This window comes from Crassostrea angulata, chromosome 5 (assembly GCF_025612915.1).
Source record: "Crassostrea angulata isolate pt1a10 chromosome 5, ASM2561291v2, whole genome shotgun sequence".
Classification (NCBI taxonomy): Eukaryota; Metazoa; Mollusca; class Bivalvia; order Ostreida; family Ostreidae; genus Magallana; species Magallana angulata.
Window position 1 is genome coordinate 57,211,798 of NC_069115.1, and position 25,891 is coordinate 57,237,688.

General features: G+C 31.9%; 1 protein-coding gene and 1 pseudogene across 1 annotated transcript; one reads left to right on the plus strand and one right to left on the minus strand.

Annotated features, from left to right (window-relative positions):
- The first annotated feature begins 313 nt into the window (after positions 1-313).
- LOC128184930 (procathepsin L-like) lies at positions 314-4,850 on the plus strand. The gene is made up of 9 exons (XM_052854573.1): positions 314-466; positions 1,098-1,302; positions 1,537-1,679; positions 2,332-2,481; positions 3,140-3,172; positions 3,276-3,467; positions 3,664-3,829; positions 4,251-4,359; positions 4,516-4,850. The coding sequence occupies exons 2-9, from the start codon at positions 1,113-1,115 to the stop codon at positions 4,613-4,615; spliced, it is 1,083 nt and encodes a 360-aa protein (XP_052710533.1). The 5' UTR covers positions 314-466; positions 1,098-1,112; the 3' UTR covers positions 4,616-4,850.
- Positions 4,851-7,462: 2,612 nt separating this feature from the next.
- On the minus strand, positions 7,463-14,783 carry LOC128185525 (procathepsin L-like; annotated as a pseudogene).
- Between the last annotated feature and the right edge of the window lie 11,108 nt (positions 14,784-25,891).

The following is a 25,891-nucleotide window of genomic DNA, read 5'->3' on the forward strand; positions in this document are numbered from 1 at the left end:
ATTGTTCAAACGATTTTATTTAAGCGTCATTTAAAGGTATGTTAAAGGTATGTTAAGTGACTTAAGGTTATCATAACAACCATTGTCTCTTGTGAAGCTAATCGAGTACATGCTTAAAGACACAGAGATCTTCTTCTCATGGAAATCAGTATACCCACGACCATCGAGTCCTCCTAAAATTAATACTAATACAAACATTTGTGATTTTTTCGGTGCAAATATTATTTTTGTAATGTTCAAAGTCAAAGTGTGAATAATCATCCTGATCTGTTTCATCTTTATCATACACACGCTTTGGGTACGACCAATAAAGAGTCTCTTGTTAAGCTAATCGAGTACGTGCTTACAGACACAAGTTTTTGAAGGAGAAGTCATAATTAAGGAACTATTTATTACACCCAAAATCATTAAAAGGAGGTGTTTCCTTGCCCGATATAGTCATTTACTCAACAGAGACAGACGACAGGTAATGATTTTTTATTTAAATAAAAATTAGAATTTGAATTTTCCGAAGAGTTACTGATTACATGTAATCCTAGATAAAACATATAAGGTAAGACACATTTTACAATTTTAACTTTATCTTAATTCTAAAAACCAAACAAAAGTTGAAAATTGAAAATGTCCTGATTTGATATAAAATAATTGATTGAATGATTTATAATGTTTTACGCTAGTATTCTCGTAAATTTTAGAACAGTCTTGCTCTGTATATGTAACTGTGTTTCAAGATGACGATTTATGAAAAACTGCATTAAAAAGATTCTTCATGTTGTACTTTTAAAACCATCAGTTTATTTGGACGATTGATGGGAAAAGTTTTAGCAATTATTTGTCAAAATTAATTTGATTATTTTATATTTGGCAATAAAAGACACTTAACTGTAAGTGTGACAGTTGAGTTTGAGAGTGAGGTATATTGGTATATCGGGTTTAATATTCTGCTTCCTCCTTTTCCCGTGATACAAATGGAGAGAGAGATTGGGTACTGATTGTATATTAATTGACTCAGTTTTTCAAAAATTGCAAGGAAATGTTAAAAACCAATATTTGCTGGTGACTTTATTCCGGTTTAAGTTTGCATCATATCTTTATAGGACTCGGACTAGAAGATGAACGTTTTGTGGATCGTGAGTATACTAGCTGTGGCGAGGGGAGCCACCGTACAGATGGGGAACGTCCAGTGGTTTGATTTGGAGGCCGCACAGAAACACCCAGAGCAGTTACATATCCTGAAGGCCAAGGCAGGGATCAACTACCAGCCATACGAACAAGCATGGAAGGAATTCCGAATATTATTTAGTACTGTGTTATTGGATTTCAGTTTCTATCTTCGAATTATTTTTTTATAAGGAAATTTATTCGTTAGCTATTTCTTATTTTTTCTTAAGACACAGAGAGAAAACCTGATCAATATCAGATTTAAAAAAATGTCCGATTCATTGAATCAATTTAGAACAAACTATGTTTAAAAGGTCAGTACTGTGATAATTTTGCTCAGGTTTTTTAACAAAAGTGTTTCGCCGTATTCTTTAGATAAAACCTACAAAACTTTAGAGGAAGAGAGTCGGCGCTTTGAGATTTTCAGAGAGAACGTTCAGAAGATTGAGGAACACAACAAACTGTACCATCTAGGCAAGAAATCATACTTCCTGGGAGTAAACCAATTCTCTGATCTGGTAAAGGACACATTCGTTCTGATTTAAACGAGTTCAGGCATTTCTCAACATCTTCCTATGTGTGAAATACTATGAGTTTTTATTATAACTGTTTATTAATTGTAGACTCTTCAATTTTGTTTTATTTTGGTTAGTAAAATTAATTATAAATTAAGTATAAAATATCCTCATACTACATATCTATAATAGTCATGGAAAACATATGAATTTCAACATGTATGATATAATGATAAGCAACTTTACCTTCTTCATCGAGATACATAGCTTCTTTGTTTAATGTTAATGTTTATTGCTTATTTGCCACATATGTAGCGTATTAAAGATTATAGTCTGATTTAAAATAATGAAAAATAATTCATTCACTTTTATTATCTACTTTTCAACTCAAAAGAAAAGTTTGTTTAGATTCATAGTTGAAGTGAACAATTTTCAGTGCATTATGTATTTCCTTGTAACGTTGAATATTTCTTTGTGTTTCCTCATTCGTAAATATATTTTTTAACATTGACTCTAAACGTACTATTCATACATGTGTAACCTTATATTTAAGATCAGCAAATTCAATGTTAAAATTTGTTATTTTTATCCTTTGAAGTCTTTAGAAATTTATGGGCATTTATGTAATTTAGAGCTAAAATCTGTTTGTTTGTAGAAACACGAAGAGTTCTTGAAATTCAATGGTCTGAAAAAGACCTCTCTCAAAAATGAGGGATGTTCAAGTTACCTTTCTGCCAACAACTTGGTGGTACCTGACTCTGTAGACTGGAGAACAAAGGGATACGTTACAGATGTCAAAGATCAGGTAATAATTGTGGTGCATTCAATAAATACCACCAATTTCTAAACCTTTAGGAATATTAAAACTTAATCAGTTGTTATGATTAAAAATGTCTCCCCTCGCTATGACTAATTATTACATTCGTTTTATACTTTCATGTTGAATAGTGAAATCTGATTGGTTTAGACGCAGTTTATAATCCGCTCTATTACCATCAGCGTAAGCAAGACACTTGTAATGGGTAATAATTGTTACATGCGCGTAAATCATGCGCATACGGTTCTCTGTAGAATCCATGTCATTCCTAAAGAAGTTAGTTATGCATTTTGAAATAAAGCGAATAAATAATAAGAATGAAAGCTGTAAAGTTTTTTTAAATTAAGAAATTCAGTATAATAAAATAAATTGTGCCTGTTAGGGAGCATGACAGTTGAAATTGACAACCCTCTAAGAGTAGTACCAACTTCCGCTTCGCGTTTGTTGACAATATTTTTTTTTCCGGGGATGTCAATTTCATTTAAGAATAAAAGACTAAAAGCATTATTTCTGTAAAAGTGTTTTCGTGTGAGATTTACGAACACACTATATATGACAGAGAAACATTGCCTTTTTCTTAGAACACGCATCACTTATAAATGGATTTACAATTAAAAAGTGGCGTTTTCTTTTCTTTTTTCATTAGGGTCAGTGTGGTTCCTGTTGGTCCTTTAGTACGGTACGTATATTCCATATCTCAACTTTTTCATTTTTAAGTCATTTTTTTCTCCACGTTGACATTTATTTCTTTTTAACTCCATTATCTTCCCTTTTGGTTGTAGACGGGTTCTCTTGAGGGACAACATTATCGTAAAACTGGGAATCTAGTATCCTTCAGCGAATCACAACTCGTGGATTGTTCCGGATCATTTGGCAATGAAGGTTGTGATGGAGGACTTGTGGACAGTGCATTCAAATACATCAAGTCTGTGGGAGGTATTGAGAGTGAAGACGATTACCCATATAAGCCAAAGGTATTATAGGATTTATGTTTTATAAGCTGCAGAATAGATTTGTTTGATTTTATAGCAATCAAAACCATTGTAGCTAGTAAGTCCGGATGACACCCACCATCAGAAGTCTATTCACGGTATCATTCCATTTATATATTTGAATCAATCTAAAATATATTTAAAAGTTAAATGATAACAGAAAAATCGTGTTTTGCAGGAAAGACCCTGTGAATTTGACGATACCAAAGTTGCTACCACAGTCAGTGGATGTGTGGATGTAGAGAGCGGAAGTGAGTCAGCACTGAAGAAAGCTGTGTCAGAGGTCGGCCCTGTATCCGTGGCGATTGATGCCAGTCACTCCTCATTCCAATCCTACTCCGGAGGTACTCTAGCACATCGTTTGATAGATAAATCATATCTCATAGGTTCCGATGATATAAACTTTTGACCCAGCTGACTGTTTACCGGTATTTTATTGTCCAACATTAACGAGGGACAATGAAAAATAATTTACTAAACAAGTTGGATGAAAAGTATGTATCATCAAAATTAATGATAAATTTTCGACCTTTGTTTTAAACCCCTATGTATGTAAATTCCAACTAAATATTGAGATGCAAAAGAAAATAACATCATTTAGATAAGATCCAGTGTGTCGTCATCGTTGAGTAATATAAAAAAAATTACTGTGTAGGGGATATTCATTGCATTTTGAGGCAAACATGCGATTGAACTCAACCATCAGATTGATTTATATAGAATTAAATCAGCGTCTAATTTACCTTTGTGTTGGTTTGGTTTTAGGTGTGTATGATGAACCTGATTGCAGCTCAAGGCAGCTGGACCATGCCGTGCTGTGTGTTGGGTATGATACTGATGATGAGGGGCAAGATTATTGGATTGTCAAAAACAGGTCTGATTCTCCTTGATACATTGCATTTATTTCATTAAGGTAATCACTTTTTATGAGTTTAGTAGCATATGTTGTGTATTCTTCGATTAAGGTGAGTCTAGGCTTAATGCCAACAAGTATTCTACAGTATTACGTATGATTCTTTCTCTGTTGTAGCTGGGGTGTCGAGTGGGGAGACGAGGGTTATATCAAAATGTCCAGGAACAAGGACAATCAGTGTGGAATCGCATCAGAGGCCAGCTACCCTCTAATGTAGGGAACGAAGTCATTCACATACTTGTTCTCTCACAGATTATCAAGTGAAAGGAAATCAGGCAGGTTATGATGGATACACTTCCGTAATTCATTATGATGCTGAATTTTAACGTTTCATTCATAGATCAAACAATTCTGAAAAATCGTTATTAGAAAAAGACTCCTATGTATACCGTGTGCAACTGTTCCTGAAGATCTCTAAAGATTGCTATTTTTACTGTGTATCATTGTTACAAAGGTGTATTGTTTAATAATTTAAATAATTAATTTTATCCGATAAAATACTATTACTAGATATTATATACAATAGTTTCATTTATTTGTTTGCTGATTGAATAAAATTATCATATTACCATGAAAGATAAAGGAATGATATGGTTAAGCATGATGACCAGGCTTAATGTGACAGAAATTAAAAAGAAAAAGATCAATTGTACGATGGCTTCCATTGTAGAATTTATTTTTATTCTTTTTAATTTCTGTCTTTTCCTTCACAAATTGTTATATCCTAAGAGCGTAACCAACTTTCGTGCGTTCAAATTGGTGAATTGTAAAAAGTCAATTCTTCAGGTTATAACATGGAAGGAAGATATAATCCTGAAGTTTTCAAAACTCGTTAACCAAGCATAGCTGCCGATTTTCTTTATAATCCATTATTTGTTATGCTACTTTTAAAAAAGATAAAAGACATTTAAGGTTCCTATTGGAACTGGTTGCAGTGTTAACAGAATCAGAAGAATAAAATGTCAATTTACGCTAGTTTGAAGATAACTGACAATATGAGCAACCGGAATAAAATAACCATGTGTATTTTTAAACTTTAGAAAATGTGTCTATGGGCTTATAAGTAGATTTAAAGTACATCCAACTGAACAGCACTTAAAAAATAACATTTCTTTTCAGTTTATTTAAAATGCATAAATTTATTGGAAAACTATTAGTATGTTATAATGGATTGGCGATAAGATAATATATACCGAAATTAAAATCCATTGATTAAAAATGCTAAATTATGAAAATCTGCGATTTTGAGGCTCTTTTTTGAGAAATTTTATTCATAATCTACCTGCTTCATGATACTTAAATAAATTACCGAAATGACCAAACCATTTCCCCCTCTTACGTCTTATATCAATTGAAGCCGTATTTTAGCAAAAGGAATGGCCGTTGCTATGACTTTTTAACAAGTAAGAGTTTCTGATTGATTTCATAAGTCTATATCATTCTCAATCTACGACAGTTTTATGTTTCTGAATAATACACTTAACTGATATCTCCACCTGTTTTCCACAAATATCAACAAATATTTTTTTTAAATTGGGTTTAAATCAAGTATTTTTGCCTTTCAGAATCAATTAGCTTAGTTTGGTTAAATAAAAACTTTTGAATTATTTAAAAAAAAAAATACGAAAAATAATGTTTTGAAATTTAGAATCGGTTTTCATTGCATCGTTCATTAGATTTTAATTTGCCAGCCGATGTTTTTCTTTATATGACCATTGACTGTATAGTTAATTAAAGATTCTATATCTCATAATTTTTAAAAGTCGTAATACTTTTTATTCTGATTTACTTTTACTTTAAAGTTGCTAAGATAATCTTTGTATCATGAGGAAAGTTAGTCACAATGCGTACCGAAACCCTATGTAAAATTTTGGTTTTTACATATAATTGATATTTAAACTTTTTCAGTTTCTCTCTGCAATCCTCTTGAATTTTCCGACATAAAAATTACTACATCGTCTTTATGTAGGAACATTTTGGATAATTGAAATAAAGTACATCATTTTCCTGATACAAGGCCTTTCCAAATTCAGTATAAGGAGATGAACTTAAGATTATAAAATTGCACATGCACAAATAATTGTCTAAACTTTACATTTTAGACAAATCTCTGTTTAAATTGAACGCAAAAATATCATTTATGCATTGTATTACTCTTAACAAATTATAGAGAAATAAAACTCAAAAACATTCATATTGGTGGTGTTTATTGTTATCGTAAAAAAAATCTTATAATACGTTTTATTCCACACCAAAAAATCATTTCAAATAATAATTAATAAAAAAGCACCTAATTAGGGTTAATATTCCTTAAAAACAGCTATATATGTATAAACATTACATGCATCTTATTACTGCATGCATAATAAAAATTACGCTATATAAAAAAGCTAAGCTGATTCATAACGTAAAATTGACAATAAAAAAAGTGTCTTCATTTCTCTTCAACAATGATAAGAAATAGACACCTCATTATCTATCTATCTATCTATCTATCTATCTATCTATCTATCTATCTATCTATCTATCTATCTATCTATCTATCTATCTCAATTGCACTAAAACTAAGGAATTAGATTTCTTTTTTATAAAAGGAAAACAAAAAAGGTCAAAATCTGTCAGACGTCGGAAATATCCGTAGGTGTGAATATAGTTCTGCTAAATAAATACTTGAAGGAAACCAAATTACATGAACAATATATATAGGTTATTTATGCGAAACTTCAAAAAGAATATAGAGTTTAAATCTACTTAAACTGTATTTTAAGCCAAACCGCTTTAGACCTTTCTGATTCATTCTTTTTCGTTTGTTTCAAAAACCTGCAAAAGTGAAATAATAAATTAAAACTAAACCAAACAATAATACAATCAACATATATAATGTATCTTTTTAAAGATTCCCGTTTATCGATGGAAAACGATTAATGTTCTCTGAATTTTAATAATTGTAAATGAAATCAAGTCTACGATCAAAAAAGTAAAGAAATGGTGTGGAAGTATTGAATCCTAACCTGTCTCTATCTTATCTTAATTTGTTTTAGTGTATAATCATACTCACGTGAATGTTTTAGGGCACCAGAGGGTAGCTGGCCTGTGAAGCGATTCCACACTGGTTGTTCTTGTTTCTGGACATTTTAATATATCCTTCTACTCCCCATCGGACACCCCAACTACAACATAATTATAAAACCTGGTATTACAAATTCAATAATACAAAGAAACTAGACACGATCTCGTTGCGAGCAACGAGTGGGTCTTCCGTCCGATTTTTAATAGATTAGATTAAACTTATCACTTCAAAGATAAAATCGTAGATCTAAGCGAAAAATAGTAAAAAAAAAAAATTGCGGCAATCGGGGCTTGAACCCGGGTCACCTGTGCCATGTCCACGACTCTATCGACTGAGTTACTCAGACTCTCGCTTCAGAACTTTGACGCTTAATTTCTAGAGAATGCCTGAATTACCTGAAAGCACCTTGTTGCGAGCAACAAGTGGGTCTTTCGTTTGATTTTAAATTGATAGGGTTCAATTAAACTGTTGACATTTGGTACGATTTACTATCACATTAACTTCCTTTTAAACTAATTTTTCAACCTACTCTGCGAAATGCAGATTTCCGGAAAACGTCATTTTTAAACCTCAATATCTCTGCAATGCGTAGTCCGATTTTAAAACGGTTTTCAGTTTTGTATTCAGTACAAAAATGTCAACAAAACCTTTCAAAATTCCAAAAAAGCGAAATATTAGAATCACTTCCTGTGACGACCGGAAGTGACGGACAACCTGCTCATATTAAAATTTGATAAGTTTAAAACATATTCTGATGGAAAAAAAATTGTAGATTATTTGATTTAAAAAAATTTTAAAACACAATTTTCCAAAAATGCTGTTTGAGCGGACCGGAATTGACGGACGATCGTAGTTTAACCTGATCGGCCCTAGAAATTCAAAAATCTATCATTCCTGAAACTTTCAATTTTCTATCTTTAATCGTTTTCGCGAAAAAGGGAAGACAAAATTACTTTTTACAAAAAGAAAAACGAATAAAACGGCCGACCGGAAGTGACGTCATCAACAAAAATGTACATGATAAAAGACCTTGATATTTTGTATTATTCGTGGAATTTTCATAAAAATCCATTGTAGCATATATGAGATATTTGAGTTTTAAGAAAAATGTTAAGAAAAAAAAGAATAATAATAGTGAAAAATAGAGAAAAAGAAACGTAACAAAAACAATAGGGTTATCCGTTGGAAACGGGAGACCTTTATTACAAATTCTTCAATTTTACAGATCTTTGTGATCGTTATCAATAAGCTTGCCTGTTTTTAACAATGCAGTAATCCTTTCCCTGCAAACTAGTCCCATAACCCACACACAAAACACCATGATTCAACCTGCTTGTGCTGCAGAGTGGTTCATCATACACACCTAAAAACCAAAAACATACACATCATCAACGACTTGTTAATTCAGTGTATACGTATCATATCCTACGTAATTCGCCTAGAAGAAAGATACATTAAATGATGAACGCCAGGCGAACCTCCAGCCTAAAATTGGAACGAGGAGTGGCCGGCATCGATCGCCACGGATACAGGACCGACCTCTGACACGACCTCCTTCAGGGACGATTCACTTCCGCTCTCTACATCCACACACCCACTCACAGTGGCAACAACTTTGGTTTTGTCAAATGCACAGGTTCGTTGCTGCAATAAAATAATGCTCTGATCTCGATTTGCCACGAATCATCTCATTTCATTGAATTCATATAAACTATAACCCCCCCCCCCAAAGAAAAATGTACAAAAATGCATCGTATAATGGTCACGTTTGTGATCACCTTCACAATGCAACTATTTCAAAATGCAAAACAATAAATATGCTTTTAATGTCATCACAGAAAGACTGAATATTCGGTATTTTTGTTTTTGATTAAATAAATAATGTATGAAATAGTCTAAATATTGATAAAATATAGATACTCTTCAGTTTTATGAGCTTAATTCACATAAATGTACCTTCGCTTTGTATGGATAATCGCTTTCACTCTCAATGCCTCCAACCGACTTGACATATTTGAATGCATTCTCCATAAACCCTCCATTACAACCCTCATTGCCAAATGATCCAGAGCAGTCCACAAGTCGTGACTCACTGAGGGGAACTAGTTTTCCATTTTTTCGAAAGTATTGACCCTCAAGAGACCCAGTCTACAAACATAGATAATTGTTAATCAAACATATTGAGAAAGAAATGAAATTTTATGGATGACAAATTAGACATATATAATTTCATGGTTTATATTGAGACTTTTTATATACTTACCGCGCTGAAGGCCCAATATGACCCGCATGCACCCTGTATAAAAGGAAAACAACAATTATGTTAATAATTGTATTTATGTGTTGAATGCTATAATTTTATTTGCTTATTTATTGTATTTTTCATGTTTATGTTTGATAAGTTGCATTTTTTTCCCAAGCCTTGTAGAGGTCGTTGGCCATATTATATAATTTCCCTGCAGTGGTCACTGTCCATGTCTATTTTTAGCCCAAATTCCTAGTATAAAAACCTCCCAGTGACCTATTATGTAATTGTTAAAACTTCCATGGTGTAATTCTCCCCAATTCTAATTTAATAGCCAATCAAATTAAGCGATACGGTCACGTGGTTTGATGCGGTCAGTATCTGACCAGTGAGAGTAGGGTCATTCTGTCTTCATCTCTGAGAGTGTTAGCACGAGTAATGTTTTGATACACCCACCACCATCACCGTTTCACCACTCCAATATTCGAAAGTTGCATACATGTACAAAATATTGTTATTTTGCATATGGCATATTTTATTTTTGAGGTGCCATTTTTTTGCTGGTTTTGTATATATTGTATATAATTTTGAACAAAATGTTTTTCTGTATTTTAAGGGGATCAGCATATTGATAAGTTATTTAACATTTTGTGTGAACAGTTTTGGGTCTGATCCCCTACTATGTTGTTTATATTTTTCTTTACTTTCGTCATTTTTTAATAAATGTCATATTTCATCATGTACAAGTGTTGAGTTCATTTATCAGACAGCAAAAACGGAGCTGCGGTGAGGTTGTGCAGCATGAGAAAACATAAAAAAATATAACCGATCAATAATTAAAGTTTAATGAATTAGTTTAACTCATGTTTTAATCAATATTATACCCCCCCCCCAAAAAAAAATACATAGATAAAAATAAAATAAGAAAAAAAACCCAAAACAAAACCAAAAAAAAAAATCAACACAGAAGCCAAAATACATATTTTTTTAAAATTGCTATATTTAGCTGCCATTATTTGGTCTTTGATATTCCAAGTAGGGAAATCTACCCTTTGGCTTCATTTTGACTCGACCCTAATCATACACTGTCCACCTGATTTTATTATTATCAGAAGGTACCAATAGTGATTTGGGTTCTTTATATCCTGACAATTACCTGGTCTTTTACTTTTGTGACGTATCCCTTTGATCTCCAGTCCACAGAGTCAGGAACAACTATGTTGTGGCTGAAAGGTGGCTTGAACACTTATTATTGTTAAGATTAGTCATTTTCAGACCATTGACATTTACAAGCTCCACATATTCCTATGAAAAAAAATTACAAAAGTCATAAATAAAATTATAACAAGAATCAAAACACATGTTACGAGGGTTGTTCGGAAATTATTGAGACATTTACTCTTATTTCCATGGGGAAAAAAAGAAACCCTTGAAATTTCACCTAAACGTACAACAGGATAGAGTTTATCAATGTGAAAAGTTTCGTGTCCATAGCATGATTAGATCATTCCTGGTGAACGGATCATCTTGCCTTCGTCCAGTAACCTGGCGCAACCGCAAACTTACCGCAACGTCATTTTAACGCTTCTCATTGATTCTAAGTTTTAAACACTAAACAAACAAAAGGATATTAGAATTAATTCTTCATTTCTCATCTTTTGTTTACATTACAAGATGTCAACATTTACAACATTTACATATTCTCTCCATTCTTGATTTTTTGGGGGAAAAATCGGGTTATTTCTAATCAAAAGTCAAATAACTGTGAAATGTCTCCTACAGTCATTCTGTGTACATATTTTAGAACTGTTGACATCATTAAGTGTGCGAAAAGTACTTGATATTTAGTCACTTTGTCTGACTTCTAGCTAAACAATTAGTAATAGAAGACGATAAACTGAAGCCCTCTATCCCTTGCCATCGTATATTTTTTGTTAAAGCAATTGGGTGCCCTTAAAAGGGTTTTTTGCGAAATTTCCACCAGTTTGATGTATATTTGCTGCGCCGCCTTGACGTCAAAATTCAATATACCGTCGTTGTCAGATTTCTATTGCTTGGTAAATATATCTGTACCATATCCGTATTTCAACTCGAACAGAAGTGAAACTTGATAAAAAAAATTGTCACAATAAATAGCAAAATGAACATATATAATCTGATTTATTTTATTATGAACTGTTACTTTCCGAACACTTAGATAGACGATGTTTTAGCTTTATTATTCTTCGAGTTTATGCTTGCGCCGGGTACCCCGACCACCGATTTGTTTATCTACCGTTGTAAACAAAATATTAAACATTTTTTACATATTTTTTGTTTAATTATTTATTAAGGTTTCTTAAATGTTCATGTCAATTTTCACCCTAATTCGTCACTTAGGAAGGAAAATATCCATGTTGTCTCAATAATTTCCGAACAACCCTCGAATACTAAAGATGAGGACATACTTGACATACTTGATAATTTTCTCAACGATTAATATCAAATAATAATATCTGGATTATACACCTGCAAAAATGCCTCAACAATTTTTATTTTCCTTAATTATTAGCTTGTTTCCACAGTAGCGGTTCACAATTTTCGTTTTTAAATTCTTTATTGCGCACTTATAATTATGGGTAAAAAAATTCAAATTAAAAGAAGGAAATCATATTTTGAATTATGTTTAGTTACCATGGAAACACTTTAAAGTATACGTGTTTGCCTTTCTTATGAATTTTTTTTTCATTTAATATATCAATTATTACATTGAAACATTGATGATCCATATTTGTTTAGGCATCCAACCATTTCAGTATACAATGGATTGATAGACATATACAAATGTAACAATATTTTCATGTGCAGCATTCGTTGTATCCATATCTATATCCCATTGAATTGCTAATAAAAAACTAATTGTATGTACCAAGAATTAAAAAGTTTGCATTAAATACCATACATTATGACAGAATTAGCAAATAATAACCGAAACACGTTTCAATATTAAGGAAGGAGTCTTTTCTGGTTTTAGACTTGTCATACAACTTGGCTTAGAAATAATAAATAAGGTTTTGAATCTAACAAGGACTTTAGTTTTGGCGGAATATTGGCGTAGGAAAATATCACGTTTCACAATTCAGAATTGCTGTAGATTAATGAGTCTGTTTTTAGCATTTTTAAAACAATAACATATTAATCTTGGATTTTAGAGCGATATCAATTATATTTGAAATATTTATTCCAATTAAGTATTAAAATCTGAAACACATTCTGATATTATATCATTTCATTGAAGAATAGAACCTTCATATTTTAAACAGATGCCTTCATAGCTGCAATGAACTACATTTATTTTTATCATACTTTAAGTTGAGGACAAAGACCTTTATAGGAAAACAAGGAGGTCAAATTTCATTCAACTGATGGAAACATTTAATTATGAAAAAATGACAATAACAAACCGTGAATTATCTCAAAAATCCATAAAACGAAATACAAATTCATAGCAACAATGACCTCCAAATAGATAGAGGTATGATTTGTTTGACTGTCTCAAAATTTCATAAATTTCTTATCATAAGAGGTATGTTTGATAACGAGAAGACTTCTTTCTTGAGAAAAACTGTGAAAATATTTCATTTTTTGATCAGCATATCGTATTAAAATAAAAAAAAGTGAGATATTTCCTTGTGGTCACTAGCCTTGAGACAAATAAAGATATTTAAACAATTGCAAAGATAAATGTTCGCGTCCGAGCCAACATTGAATTGTGAACAAAAATGTAAAGTTAACTTGCTCGGATTCTTATTATAAGTGTGCAGATGAGATGCTCATTTGTCTGATAAACCTTTACGTTTATTTTGGTGTAAAAATATCAACGTAGTCCCTTTCCATCTACAATACCTTAGAGCTATATGCAACAAAAAACCCTTTTACGATACAAAACAAGGGGTGAGCGAAAGAAGCGTGAACCCCTTAAATCTGGAGGTATGTTTCTTACCAGATCAGTGAATTGGTTCACTCCCAGGTAGTAGGATTTCTTGCCCAAGTGGTAAAGTTTGTTGTGTTCCTCAATCTTCTGGACGTTCTCTCTGAAAATTCCAAAGCGATGACTTTCCTCTTCAGGATCCTCATAACTTTTATCTTTGAAGTAAGTGAAAAAATAATATTGAATGCGGAGAAAATAACAAGGTTTCTCTTTTTATTGACAGTTTTTTCCTTTCATATTGTTACTATATCAAGCTGATTCTATATAGTAGAATGACAGCTCAGAAGCAAAGGAGCCCATGAACTACAGGTATCAGGAGAAAACGTACCCAAGAGAAAACGTACCCAGGAGAAAACGTACCCAATCTCGAGGGTACGTTTTCTCCTGGAGAAAACGTACCCGGGTACGTTTTCTCCAAGAGAAAACGTACCCTATGAAAATCATAACTATACTACTTAATAGTTTTTAATACTTTTAAATACTATTTTTATAATAAATATACAGAAATGTAAGAGTTTTATAGATATATATGAATTTAATACTTTATAATTTTAAAGGGGTTGGACATATTGAATAATTTTCAAATGCTACTTTTATGCATATTTCAATGCATAGATGTATAGAAATATATTCATTTTATGATCTTTATAATAATTGTAGCAACTTTTATTTTAGTACGAAATAATTACCTGTCAAAGTACAGTTATCAGTCTACTTCTTCTTATTATCCATTTATCGGTAGCCTTACCAATTTGAGTTTCTCTATGCGAGATCCCCTGATTTTAATTATAGTGATAATCAATTGAATACCTGAGCAGTTAATTTATTATTATGTAATATTATGTATTGCCCCCCCCCCCCCCCCCCCGCACAGGAGGTAGAAATATTCACTCTCCAGTCTCCACACATTATACATGTCAGTGGCGTCGGAAGCAAATTGACTGTTCAATGTTACATTTCGTAGTAGTTTCCATATATATGAATGAAACAAATATTTAAAAACTTCAGTTGACTTGGTTTTATTAAGCAACTTTGTTCTATAGATAAATTTTTAAAAAAATGTTAAAAATAACGCGATATCGACTTCTTGACATACTCATCATTTAGTTCTCCAAATGAGATTGCAAGAAAAACTTATTATTTAACGGTTTCGTTTATGCAGGCACGTAGCATCGTTTTTGAAAGTGGGGGGGGGGGGGGGGGGGGCAGACTCATCCAAAAAATCTTAACAAGCAAAATAAAAAAAAAAAAGGAAATTTTTAATTTTCCCAAAATCTTCAAAATCCTAATCCGTGGGGGGGGGGGGGGGGGGGGGGGACTGGCGTACTATATAACTTCAATTTCACTCATATCAATTTTTAACATACTCCCAAAAAAGTGGGGGGGGGGGGCAACTCCATGATAATTCCATTTTTTATATGTTAATTTTAAAAAAAGTTGTTGCTGCGAGAAAAAGTGGGGGGGGGGGGATCCCCCCTGATGCTACGTGCCTGTTATGGTGTATTATTTGTCGACTAATTAAACTGCTCAGGCCATGTTCGTGTATGTTACAAATTATTGTCTTAATAATTTCAGTACGTGACCATGGTTACTATGCATTCAAAAACAACAACAACAAATGATACAAATGTTCATTGTATATTTTATTTTGTTTCATTTAAGAATATCTATGAAAACCATTAGTTATTATTTTCAAAGGGTACGTTTTCTCTTGGAGAAAACGTACCCTATAAATTGGGTACGTTTTCTCCTGGGTACGTTTTCTCCAGCATTCGAACTACATTGCAATGTCAAACTTTACCAAAAACTTAGATCCTTTTCAGTTGAAAAATCGTATTGACAAACATATTGCTAGGTTGCTTTAATAATAAGTGTTGCTCACATTTTTACAAAACTTTAATAGGTTTAATGATCTAGTGGTTTTTTAATGTGTTAATCACGATGTTACGTCATTTTCCTAATATGTCATAATTGAAATAGACTACAATTTCTTTACACAGGTTTTAAAGTACACAAGTTTTTCGAGTTATATCTATACTGGTTTCTATCTGACTTTCAGATGTAATTGTACAACAATATGTAACGTTTTTTGGCTGGCTCTGTATAGGATTACCATCCAATGGGTGGTCCAGGCATGGCCTCTTGATTCATCTGGACCATATTTTGAAGCAAAAACAAATATGTTCTTATTTTAAAGAATCTAATATTACTGATTATTACCTAATCAAAGGTAAACTGTTGTTTCATTACAAATTAAACATTTTCGTCTATTTTGTATGTGAATTCAGATTTGAAAGTGATCTATTGAACTGCCGGTCAATAGACTGCGATATAATAGACCGGCAACGTATTTAAAGGGAGTGAACATGAAAAAAATAATTGTAGCTTGATAAATTTTAATAGCCTTTTGAAACTTAAAAATGAGGTCTGTTACCTTTTTGTTTATTTCTATCAAGAGATTTTATCAATTTAACACTCTCAGTGAAAGGTTTATGGAGGTAATCCATTATTCCCCAGCATGCATCTGTTCTCTGACGTAGATCAGCCACATTGCTGCTGGTGACTGGGTCAATGTTGGAACTAGGCCAGTGTTTATGTACAGAGTTGATAAAAGTTACGAAGAAAAAATATGCCTTGATGTGAAGAAAAATTTTGTGTACTGTCATGAGAAGACAAGGATTTAGTACATTTCTATAAATGAACCTCAGATAACTATTTATGATTTGTACAAAAAATGAATACCGGTAGATAAATTAATTTGTAAAATCTAAGACCATCACATTCCAGATGTTTGTAAGGAGATGTGGCAGTCAGTGTTTACATAAATAAAATGCTGTTTTTAGATTTCAATTTGAATTAATATAAAAATTGTAATTTTATTTTCTTTGTGGGATTTCTTACCGTTACTTTTTATTTAAATGCCCTGGAAATTTTTCTGATTTGTTTTTTTTTTATACATAAGATCTTGATGATATGTACGCCGGCTCTGTTTATGCTGTCAGAAGAATAACAGGACTAAGACACTTTTTAAAAGTCAGGATGCTGTGCAATGCACCTTGTGTGCTCATTGATGTAGCACACATAATGTTCAAACTCATAAACAAGAAATTCCCGAGTGCAAGAAAAAATAGGTCACAATAACACTGATCCACGGACATTCCATTCTAGTTACATGTCACATTAACTGCTGGTGGGAATGCATCATTCTGAGATCCAAAATCTTCCTCCATAAACACCGTTTAAAATGACAACTCTTTACATTCCTTTCAAGTTTCCATTCACATTTTGTATGGCATTTTATCTCTGTTACTAAACGTGTGTAAAAATGCAATGTGTCCCACTGACGGCAGCATCAGTGCTGCCCTCTCTTAGATGCTTAGAGATAACCCAGCAGGGAGGTAATGATTTTAACAATATGGCAGCGCTCATGGATTGCAAGAATAAGTTATTCTAAGTGGTATATCTTTTTACTGAGGAAAGCTCTGTCTAAACGGTTTTCAGATATCATTATACACATCAAACACACAAATTTGAGCCCTTGATAATTTTTTCATGTTCACTTCCTTTAAGAAAAAGTAAAATTGCTACATTGTTCTTAAAAGTTATCTTCATGGTATGAAAACCTTCTGTAAATTATAATTGTGAACACAAAATACCAAAAACGGAATTAAGTATCAAAACAATTATATAATGCCTGAACAGTCGATAGACCCGAATTTTTTCATTTGTTGCAGGGAACAGCTCAGTATGATCTATTGCCCGAGGCCAACGGCCGAGGGCAATAGATCATACTGAGCTGTTCCCTGCACCTCGGCAAAAATATTCGGGTCTATCGACTGCTCAAGCATTGTATGCTATTGTGTTTTGGGAAGGTGGAAATAAAAGACCAAACATATTTATACTATTTCCTCTTTCTGTTATCCAAATTAATTAACTAAGATATAAATGACAGATGACAGACACCGAAGGCCATATCAAAGGACAACTTTGGCTAATAAAGTGGTGTAATAAAATTGAATTAAACATTACAATTTTAACAATAATGTACCTTTAATTAATTAAAACAAAATATGTTACAGCTGGTTTAAAATATCAAACACTGCTCATTACGTTGAACTGTTTTACCAAAACTACAATCATTTTTACTATAAATGTGTTAAACAGAGTTGTATTTCTTATATAAAACGTTATTTTTCTTCCATTTCAGGCAGAATTTCTTGGAGGAAAATCATTTCTACTTTATGCACGCAACGAAGTGATAGATTATACAGGTACTTTTAAATATCCCTCTAAAAATGTATGCAATAAATAAGTTATAGTGATTAAAGAACAGCTTTTCATTATAAAATAGATTGCTTGTAAGCATGTCCTTTGAATTTTAGAAGCTTTCAGTGTATTTGATTTTGATTTGAAATCTCCATTTTGTATAAACTGCATTTATATAAGCTGCATTATATTATTTTCTAGCTACCCTCTCAAGGATATTATAAAGCTAAAATCAGTAAAATTTCATAGATTCATTTGTAAAACAATATCTTATTTCATATAATTAGCAAACCCAAACCCCCGAAAGAGACTAAAATAAATAAAAATCTTTATACGTAAACATCATTGCTCTGCCTTAAGCAATTTTTGTCTGAAAATCAGCTATAAAGTAAATAGTTTCTGATGTTTTACTTTTGACATAAACAACGTTCTGTCATTGGTAATTACGAGTCATGAGATTGCGGTCTACATTTTAGTAGACGGCGAGTAACAAAATTTAGACGGCAACATTGTAAACGTATATATGTATATACACATGTGTATGGTTTTCATACGGATATTAAGAATTTCACATACATAGTGCATTCTTCATACGTCTCATTTGTCTGTCCAGGTCACAACGACTCAGGCTTGTCCGTGTTTTAATTTTTCGATATCTTGTTTGTCTTCCTCGGTATTAATGTCTAGGCCACTAAAGGATTCCAGAGCATAAGCTCAGATGCAAGTTGGAGTAGTATGGGACACCATTATATACATGTAATTTAATATTGATATAATTTTACAATATTTGACCCAAAAAGAATGTTTTTAAAGTTTTTGGAAAGGGAAATATTTTAAAAGTCCCCAGCGGGCTTTGAACTCATGACTTACAGATTGTAAATAATGGTCTATCTAATTGCGCTACGCTATTGGGTAACAATTTAAAAAGGAAACATTTATAAAATAATACTTGATTTCATTGTTTTATTTTTTATTTCGATCAGAAGTACGCAACAATATGGAGGTATCATAAACGACATTAAGAAGATGCCCGGCCATTTTGTACAACGTTGACAAAAATTTGAACATTTCTTGAACTTTACGAAAACCCGAATAAATTTGTAGTCAAAAATTACAAAATATTAAATAATATGATGTTAAGCATACTGATTTGCATGCAGATTCCGCACAAGTGATGGATAATGACTATTTAAATCCTATAAAACAACCCAAGAACTGTGCAGTTGCAGAAATATCTCAAAGAATTTTTTTTTTGATGTTTTAAAAATTTATTTCACATAAGAGCCAGTTAACAATACCCAACTATCTCGGGCCAAGATAGTAAGAAATAAAGTAATATGACATGTATTATAACAATTACAACATATCTACAAATTTCCCAATATTAATTCTAAACTTTTGTATTTTTGACATATTTACAAGTGTATCAATACTGTATCTTCTATTGTTTTTTAAATATAAAACTAATGCATTATATGTCTCTGTATTGTTTTGAGATATACAACACATTTTATATTTAGATATCTAGTAGGCCATGAAAGACAAAGTATTAAAAAACGTATTTTTGCATTTCTTTCAAAGTAAAAACCCAAAATAATATGGTTCCACTGTATATTATATCTTATAACTAAGCTTAAAGTTGATCATGTAATCTTAAATTGTTGACACTTAAAAATCAAATGTTTTAAATCTTCAATTTCGCTACACATATTACAAGAAGCAGAAGCCCTGTATTCGCATTTAAAAAGAAAGTTGTAACACCACACTGTAATGTTCAGCAATTTATAATTAAATTCACATATTCGTTTGTCAAATATATCTTTTACTTTGTTTTTGTATATGTCATACCAATATTCCTTTTCCACTGAAAACAATCTTTTAAACAATACCAGGTGACAGGGGGGCTTAAATTTTTTGTACAAAAAATTTTCGTAATTTTTTTTTCATTTTTTGTCTACAATACATCATTAACAAAATGAAAATCACAAGTGGATATTTTTTGTATATATTGACAACATTTCATATTTAATTTTAGTGATTTTTTTCTATATATTGCATTTCTAACTGTTCTAGCTTTTTGCTTTTTGTTTCAGAGAAGATGACAATTCTTGAAATGTTTTGAATTGTCCATCAGCGTTAAAAAGATCCTTTACATACAATATGCCGCTTTGAATCCAACTTTTATGACAAATTGTTTTATTATCAAATTAAAACAAAATGTTGTTCTAAATTAGTTGTTTAGCAAAATTTATATCAGATAATTAAGTAATGTCAATGGTTTTTTTTTTACAATCATTGAAACTACAAAATACTTCTTCATAGAAAAAAAATAGGGAGTTTAGAAATTATTTTAAAATTAGAGTTATTAGTCTCCGTTACGTTTAATACATTTAAAACTCTTGAAAAAACTATCTGCTATCCTGTTAATTATGCATGGTTTGTAAATCAAGATTCTACACCATGCAACTGTCAAGGCCTTAAACTTCGATTCAATATCAACAACTCCTATACCACCATCTTCTTACCTTCCAATCACAGTATCTCTTTTTCTTCTATCTCTTGTACTCCAAATGAAATTAAAGATGCTACTTTTGAGTTGTTTAATATATTCAGGGTCTGGCATAGGTACTGTAATATAGAACCCACGTAAATTATTTTCGATATAGCTAGTGAATTAACAACGCCTGCTTCTCCAAATCTAATTAATTTTCTTTTTTCCTGGACTCGAATAATTTGTCCATATTTAGGAAAGAGTGTAACCAATTATGATCATAGTATTGATTTTATTATGTCCAATGTAAATACCCAAACATCTAACAGCATCATTGGTTACATCGATGCCGCTTATATTATTATATTTGTCTTTTAAACTACCCAGTAGTATACATTGCGTTTTGTTTATATTTACTTTTGATCCAGCGTGTTTACAGAACTCTTCAACAGTCTTTTTTGTAACACTTAAATAAGAAGTATTTTTCAAGGCTAAAGTGACATCGTAGTCATGTTGAATAGTTTTTGAATAAAACCCATATAACCTATCAGTCATCAATATTCAGGTTTCCTTAAGTTTCTCGACAAGAACAGACGAAAATGAAAAAAAAAATGCAGCCAGTCGTAGCGTGCGCGTCAACTCGCTTTACCAAAACCAAACAATTTTAAACCTTTCCGAGAGCGCCAATTATCGCCAAATTGGCACAGCAAATGATTCTAGAAATAATCTTTTGACAGATGTGTTGAATTGTGAAAATTCGATGGATAACGATGATTTTACGACATTGTTTACTCTGCAAACTGTGAGTATGAAGAAGGTCACCCGAGTATGCTTAGTAACTTTGTGTCACAGACCTGTTAGAGTGTTAATGAATTTCATACTGCAGTAGATACGATTGATATTGAGGCTTCAAAACTTACCAAAATAATCTTGCATGACTAAACTGCTAAACTTGTGTTCGAATGATGAAACACTTATCTGCTGGTATCGAAATGCTTTGTGCTTGCGTGCAAAAATTCTACCAGACTGTCCATCAGGTAAACTTTTGAGTAGAAATTCCACAAAAGGCGGTTCAAGCGTCACAAAATATGCTAAAGACTGCTATATTTTGTATATGTTTCTCATGGGTGATAAGTTTTGCGTCAACGAGATTTTTTATAAGAACAAGAGTTCGTCATATGTGTCAGACCTGAACAAAATCAACGCCTTAGAAATAAAGACTACAATTCAATTACTCGTACAAAAAGTAGCAAGATTAGAGATTAGAGAACTTAGTTAATTCTAAAGATAAGACAATTATCTCTCTAATATCTGATTTCAACACACTTAAATCAGATTTCGAACAACTTCAGTTCGATCAAGGGAGAATCGATGTCAAGGTTTACTAAATATGACGCTTCCCAAAAGCTCACGTGCGATAACTTTAAAATTTTGGACACAGAAGAAATGAAATATTTGATGAAAAAAAAACAAAACGAACGAAGGCTCTCGAAAGTAAGCACCAATTTAAAAAAAACAAAAACCCAGCGCGTTAAGTCCAAGCAAAACTACGCGAGTACTATTAAAGATACAATCAAAGACAGAAGAGGGAGTAACGTTAGTATTAGCGAAGCATGTAGGGAACCGGAGCAGGCAGATGACCCTTCGCTGAAAACCTCACCTGCTCCATAATTAGGCCGCACCCAAAAATTATAGCTGAAAAAGAGCATGAAGCTTTATTACCATGCTTCTTTAAACTTTTTTGAAAAGGTTGTGTACAATCGAATCTATAGGCAATTTTAAGAAGGTAAAAATTTTCCACATTTTCAACAACAGGGTTTTCAGAAGGAACTAGGTTGTTTGGCAGCAAACAACCTAGTTCCTTCTGAAAACCCTGGTTACAAGCTTATCTCGGCAAACTGGTACTTGAAAGCACTTCTTTTCGAATATTTCCTCCAAAACGGAAACCTTTGTGGACACCCACTGGTCATTGGATTTGACCTCCTTACCCAAGCGAAGGAAAAGAATTCCTGAAGAATTTGAAAATCTGTTAAAATGTGAAAGGGTTCATTGGTGTCAGCTGTACAACATTTGTTAGGGAAAAGGTTGAATCATGCACATTAATATTGTTCCTTTGTCTCATAATCAGCTAGGGAACTATATTTAAAAGTAAAAATCCAGTAAATACATGTACCTAGATATTCTATCTCTATGGAGGTACATGTACATCGACGATATATTTTGAAAGTAAAATATATTTTGAAAAAAAAAGTAAATGTCAATTCAAATCAAGTCGTTCATAAATATTTATTATACTAAAAAAGCTATAAAATTTAGTACATTTTATCATACGAGTAAAACAGAATAGACAGAAATGACAAGACGCTTAGACACACAAACTTAGTCACTGAAATGACATACTAGTAGTAATGTTACAATTTAGAATTAACATTAATTTATTACATTATTCTTACCGCGACAAACACTCTAAGTGCTTTGAATATATGCTATACTGGATCATTCGTTCTGACCAGTACACGGACTAGGCGGAGAGTGCAGTCTTGCGTAAGATTTTGGCGGGGAAGAGTTCATGCAGAGTTAGTCATCTGACCCTGTTGTCTAGTCTTGTCATTGTTCACTATAAAATTTAGAATTTCAACTTTCATACACAAACAGTCACTCTACACACGTATAAATATCAAACAAGTTCGCCAGCGGTGTAATTTAATATCAAAATATTACTGGTTACATATATTTTTCGATGAACGTATAAATTGTACCTTCATATACACAGGAAAATATCTCTTAGACCCATTTTAAGAATAGGGTACCCTATTTGAGATAAAGTTACATCTTAAATGGACAAGCTTAGACCTTTTTCTCAACAAATGGTTGTAGACTGGACACTGATGACCTCCTTTTTGATATTGGTAAGATTTTTAAATCTTCAGAATAAGTCTGAAGCTGCACAGTTTTAAATGATTACAAAGTCATTGTTTTGATCTTGTATGCATGCAAAACAATATGTAAAACCTCATTATTATTGTTCTTTTATCTTTTGACAAAATGTTTGGCAAGTTTTTGGCAGAAACAAGTAGGTTCAAGAAATGTTTACGTTTTGGTCCTTAAATGTAAAAATGACCGGACATCCCGTTTAGCAGATCACCATATTTTTTTCTTCTCGATGTGATTTTGTTTAAAAATTGTTCCAGACTTCCTTGACCTTGTTCCAGTTTATGCATGTTTCCTTTCCTTCAAATAGTCAAGTATATGAATACCTGGATAGAATAACTCATAAGATTAACGAGAATAAAGTCCCAGCGGCCGACTTTGCCTTTGATTGTTTTAATTTTGTTTAACTTTATTTCTGGAAATATCTCAAATAATCGGCCTTACTTTGCGAGAAATATATATGGATGTACATATGATATTACAATTTTCGGTAAACAATGGACTTCTTTCTTATAAGAAAGTTTGTTTATATATGAATCGATGAATGAAGTCTCAAACCCCAAAGTCTGTTGTCTTGAAGTCTTCACAAATTAAATTTCCTTCTTTGTGGTACAAGATTGATCTAAAACGTTGAGTGCTCTGCCCTTTTATGTACTTTTATATACTAGAAATTTCAAATTAAACGTAAACAATAAATATCCGCGTGATAAAATTACTAGAAGCCCCAATAGCGGATTTCAAGTTCACTTGAGTCACCGTTGTCCGTTTTGCCAGTGTTAACATTCGACATCAACATCATCTATTAACTTCCTATAATTATCTTGGTCAAACGCAATGTGTAGTAATTATAAAAGAAAACAAACATAATATGACCATATCCCAAGTGGCTAAAGTTTGAAAGTAAAAATAGAAGAAAAAATAGAAAGAATTGATATTATCTTTAAAAATAGTCTCCTCTTCGACTAAACATTCCGCAAACAAACTATAAGCTTATAAATATGATGTGCAGGAAATCTTCTACTAAGAGTTTGGAATCTATGACTACAATGTCAGAAATTAAATGTTATGGTAAGGCTCTATAAATTCTTATGTAAAGCCGGGATATTATTGACATTGTATTTAAAAAGCATTCATTTGAATCTTTACGAAATTCTTTTAAAAAGTATTCTCTTGAGCCTATATTAGAAAAACTTTACGAAGTTATGTCAACAAGAGGTAGTTCATTGCCTCTCTACAGTCTACTTTCATATTTTAAAAGGAATTATGTTCTGTTAAGCTCCCTAGATAATCAGTCAAAATCCATGTATTAAATTTTCCTTTTTTTTTTAATCAATCCTAAATTTACTGGAGAGTTACATATCAACTTAACCGTGAAGTACCAATGCATACTACTAGTATTAAGTTGATACGATATTGACAGTTAAAATAAGAAAACACTAAGACAAATCATATACATTAATTTTAACCTATGGATAAACAATGTTTGCAGATTATACACCAATTGTTCTGCCAATTCACAGCGACAAAGAGAAAAAAATTGGATTAAATCTGTTGCACACCTTCTCTTTTACGAGGTTTGGATGGTCGTGACAAATTGCAGACTGTATAAATCATTTTTTAGAAAAGAGCTATGTAAAAAGTTATATGAAAATGCCCAAATCTAAGATTCACATGTTTTCTTTGCTGATTACTAGTTGATAGCAAAACAAATCAAATCTCAATACATGTATTTAGGTAGATCTTTTAGGCCTAATTTCCTATATCTAAATTTTTCATATAAAGTATTTTGCGGTTTTAACATACCGTATTATTTGTCCAAAGGTAATGAATGTATGACTACGAAAATTAAATGCATATAGAAAACAATAACATGTTACTGAACAATGAAATATTTCATGATTTAATAGGTTAAACTCTTGATCACCATATTCATTGAACTCAATGGAAATAACAGACATTGTAACAGTGAGTATTATTTCTTGGTGCACGATTCAAAAACATATACAAGCACAAAATTATTAGTGTGAAACAATAATGTGTTTGTAAAGTGATTAATAAAGACTATCGTACCTTGTCCATATAATTTGATAAAAGTGGTAAAGACATTGTTGCAAAGCACTTAAACACAAAATATATGGAATTTTATCAATAACATGACAACGACAAGAAATCTGCATAATCAAAGGGTACCGTAATAGAAATAAAACAAACACCACGAAAAAGACTCTTATAAAAAATACTAGCATATCAAACAATTTTCAAAACAAAATTTTAACGTTTTCTTAATTGGTGTAAGCAAGGTTTTATACTGTTTATTCATTGCATATCTAGAATTATTATTATTTTCCAAAGAAGGTGTTGCAAATAAGGAACCATTCCTTAGGGGTGGAATGGACCTTGATTATCTGTAACGCTTGATATCGCTTATCATACCTAAGTAAAGATACATTACGTAGACGACTATATTTAACTACCGGTCATGTTCTGTATGTAGGAAAAACACTATCTTTCGTTCTTGCT

What these genes read in the sequence shown, in the direction of transcription:
- LOC128184930 (XM_052854573.1), top strand. Translation starts at nt 1,113, where the DNA reads ATGAACGTTTTGTGGATCGTGAGTATACTAGCTGTGGCGAGGGGAGCC. An exon ending in ATTACCCATATAAGCCAAAG is followed by an intron (nt 3,468 to 3,663) that starts GTATTATAGGAT and finishes CGTGTTTTGCAG; the next exon opens with GAAAGACCCTGTGAATTTGA. An exon ending in ATTCCAATCCTACTCCGGAG is followed by an intron (nt 3,830 to 4,250) that starts GTACTCTAGCAC and finishes GTTTGGTTTTAG; the next exon opens with GTGTGTATGATGAACCTGAT.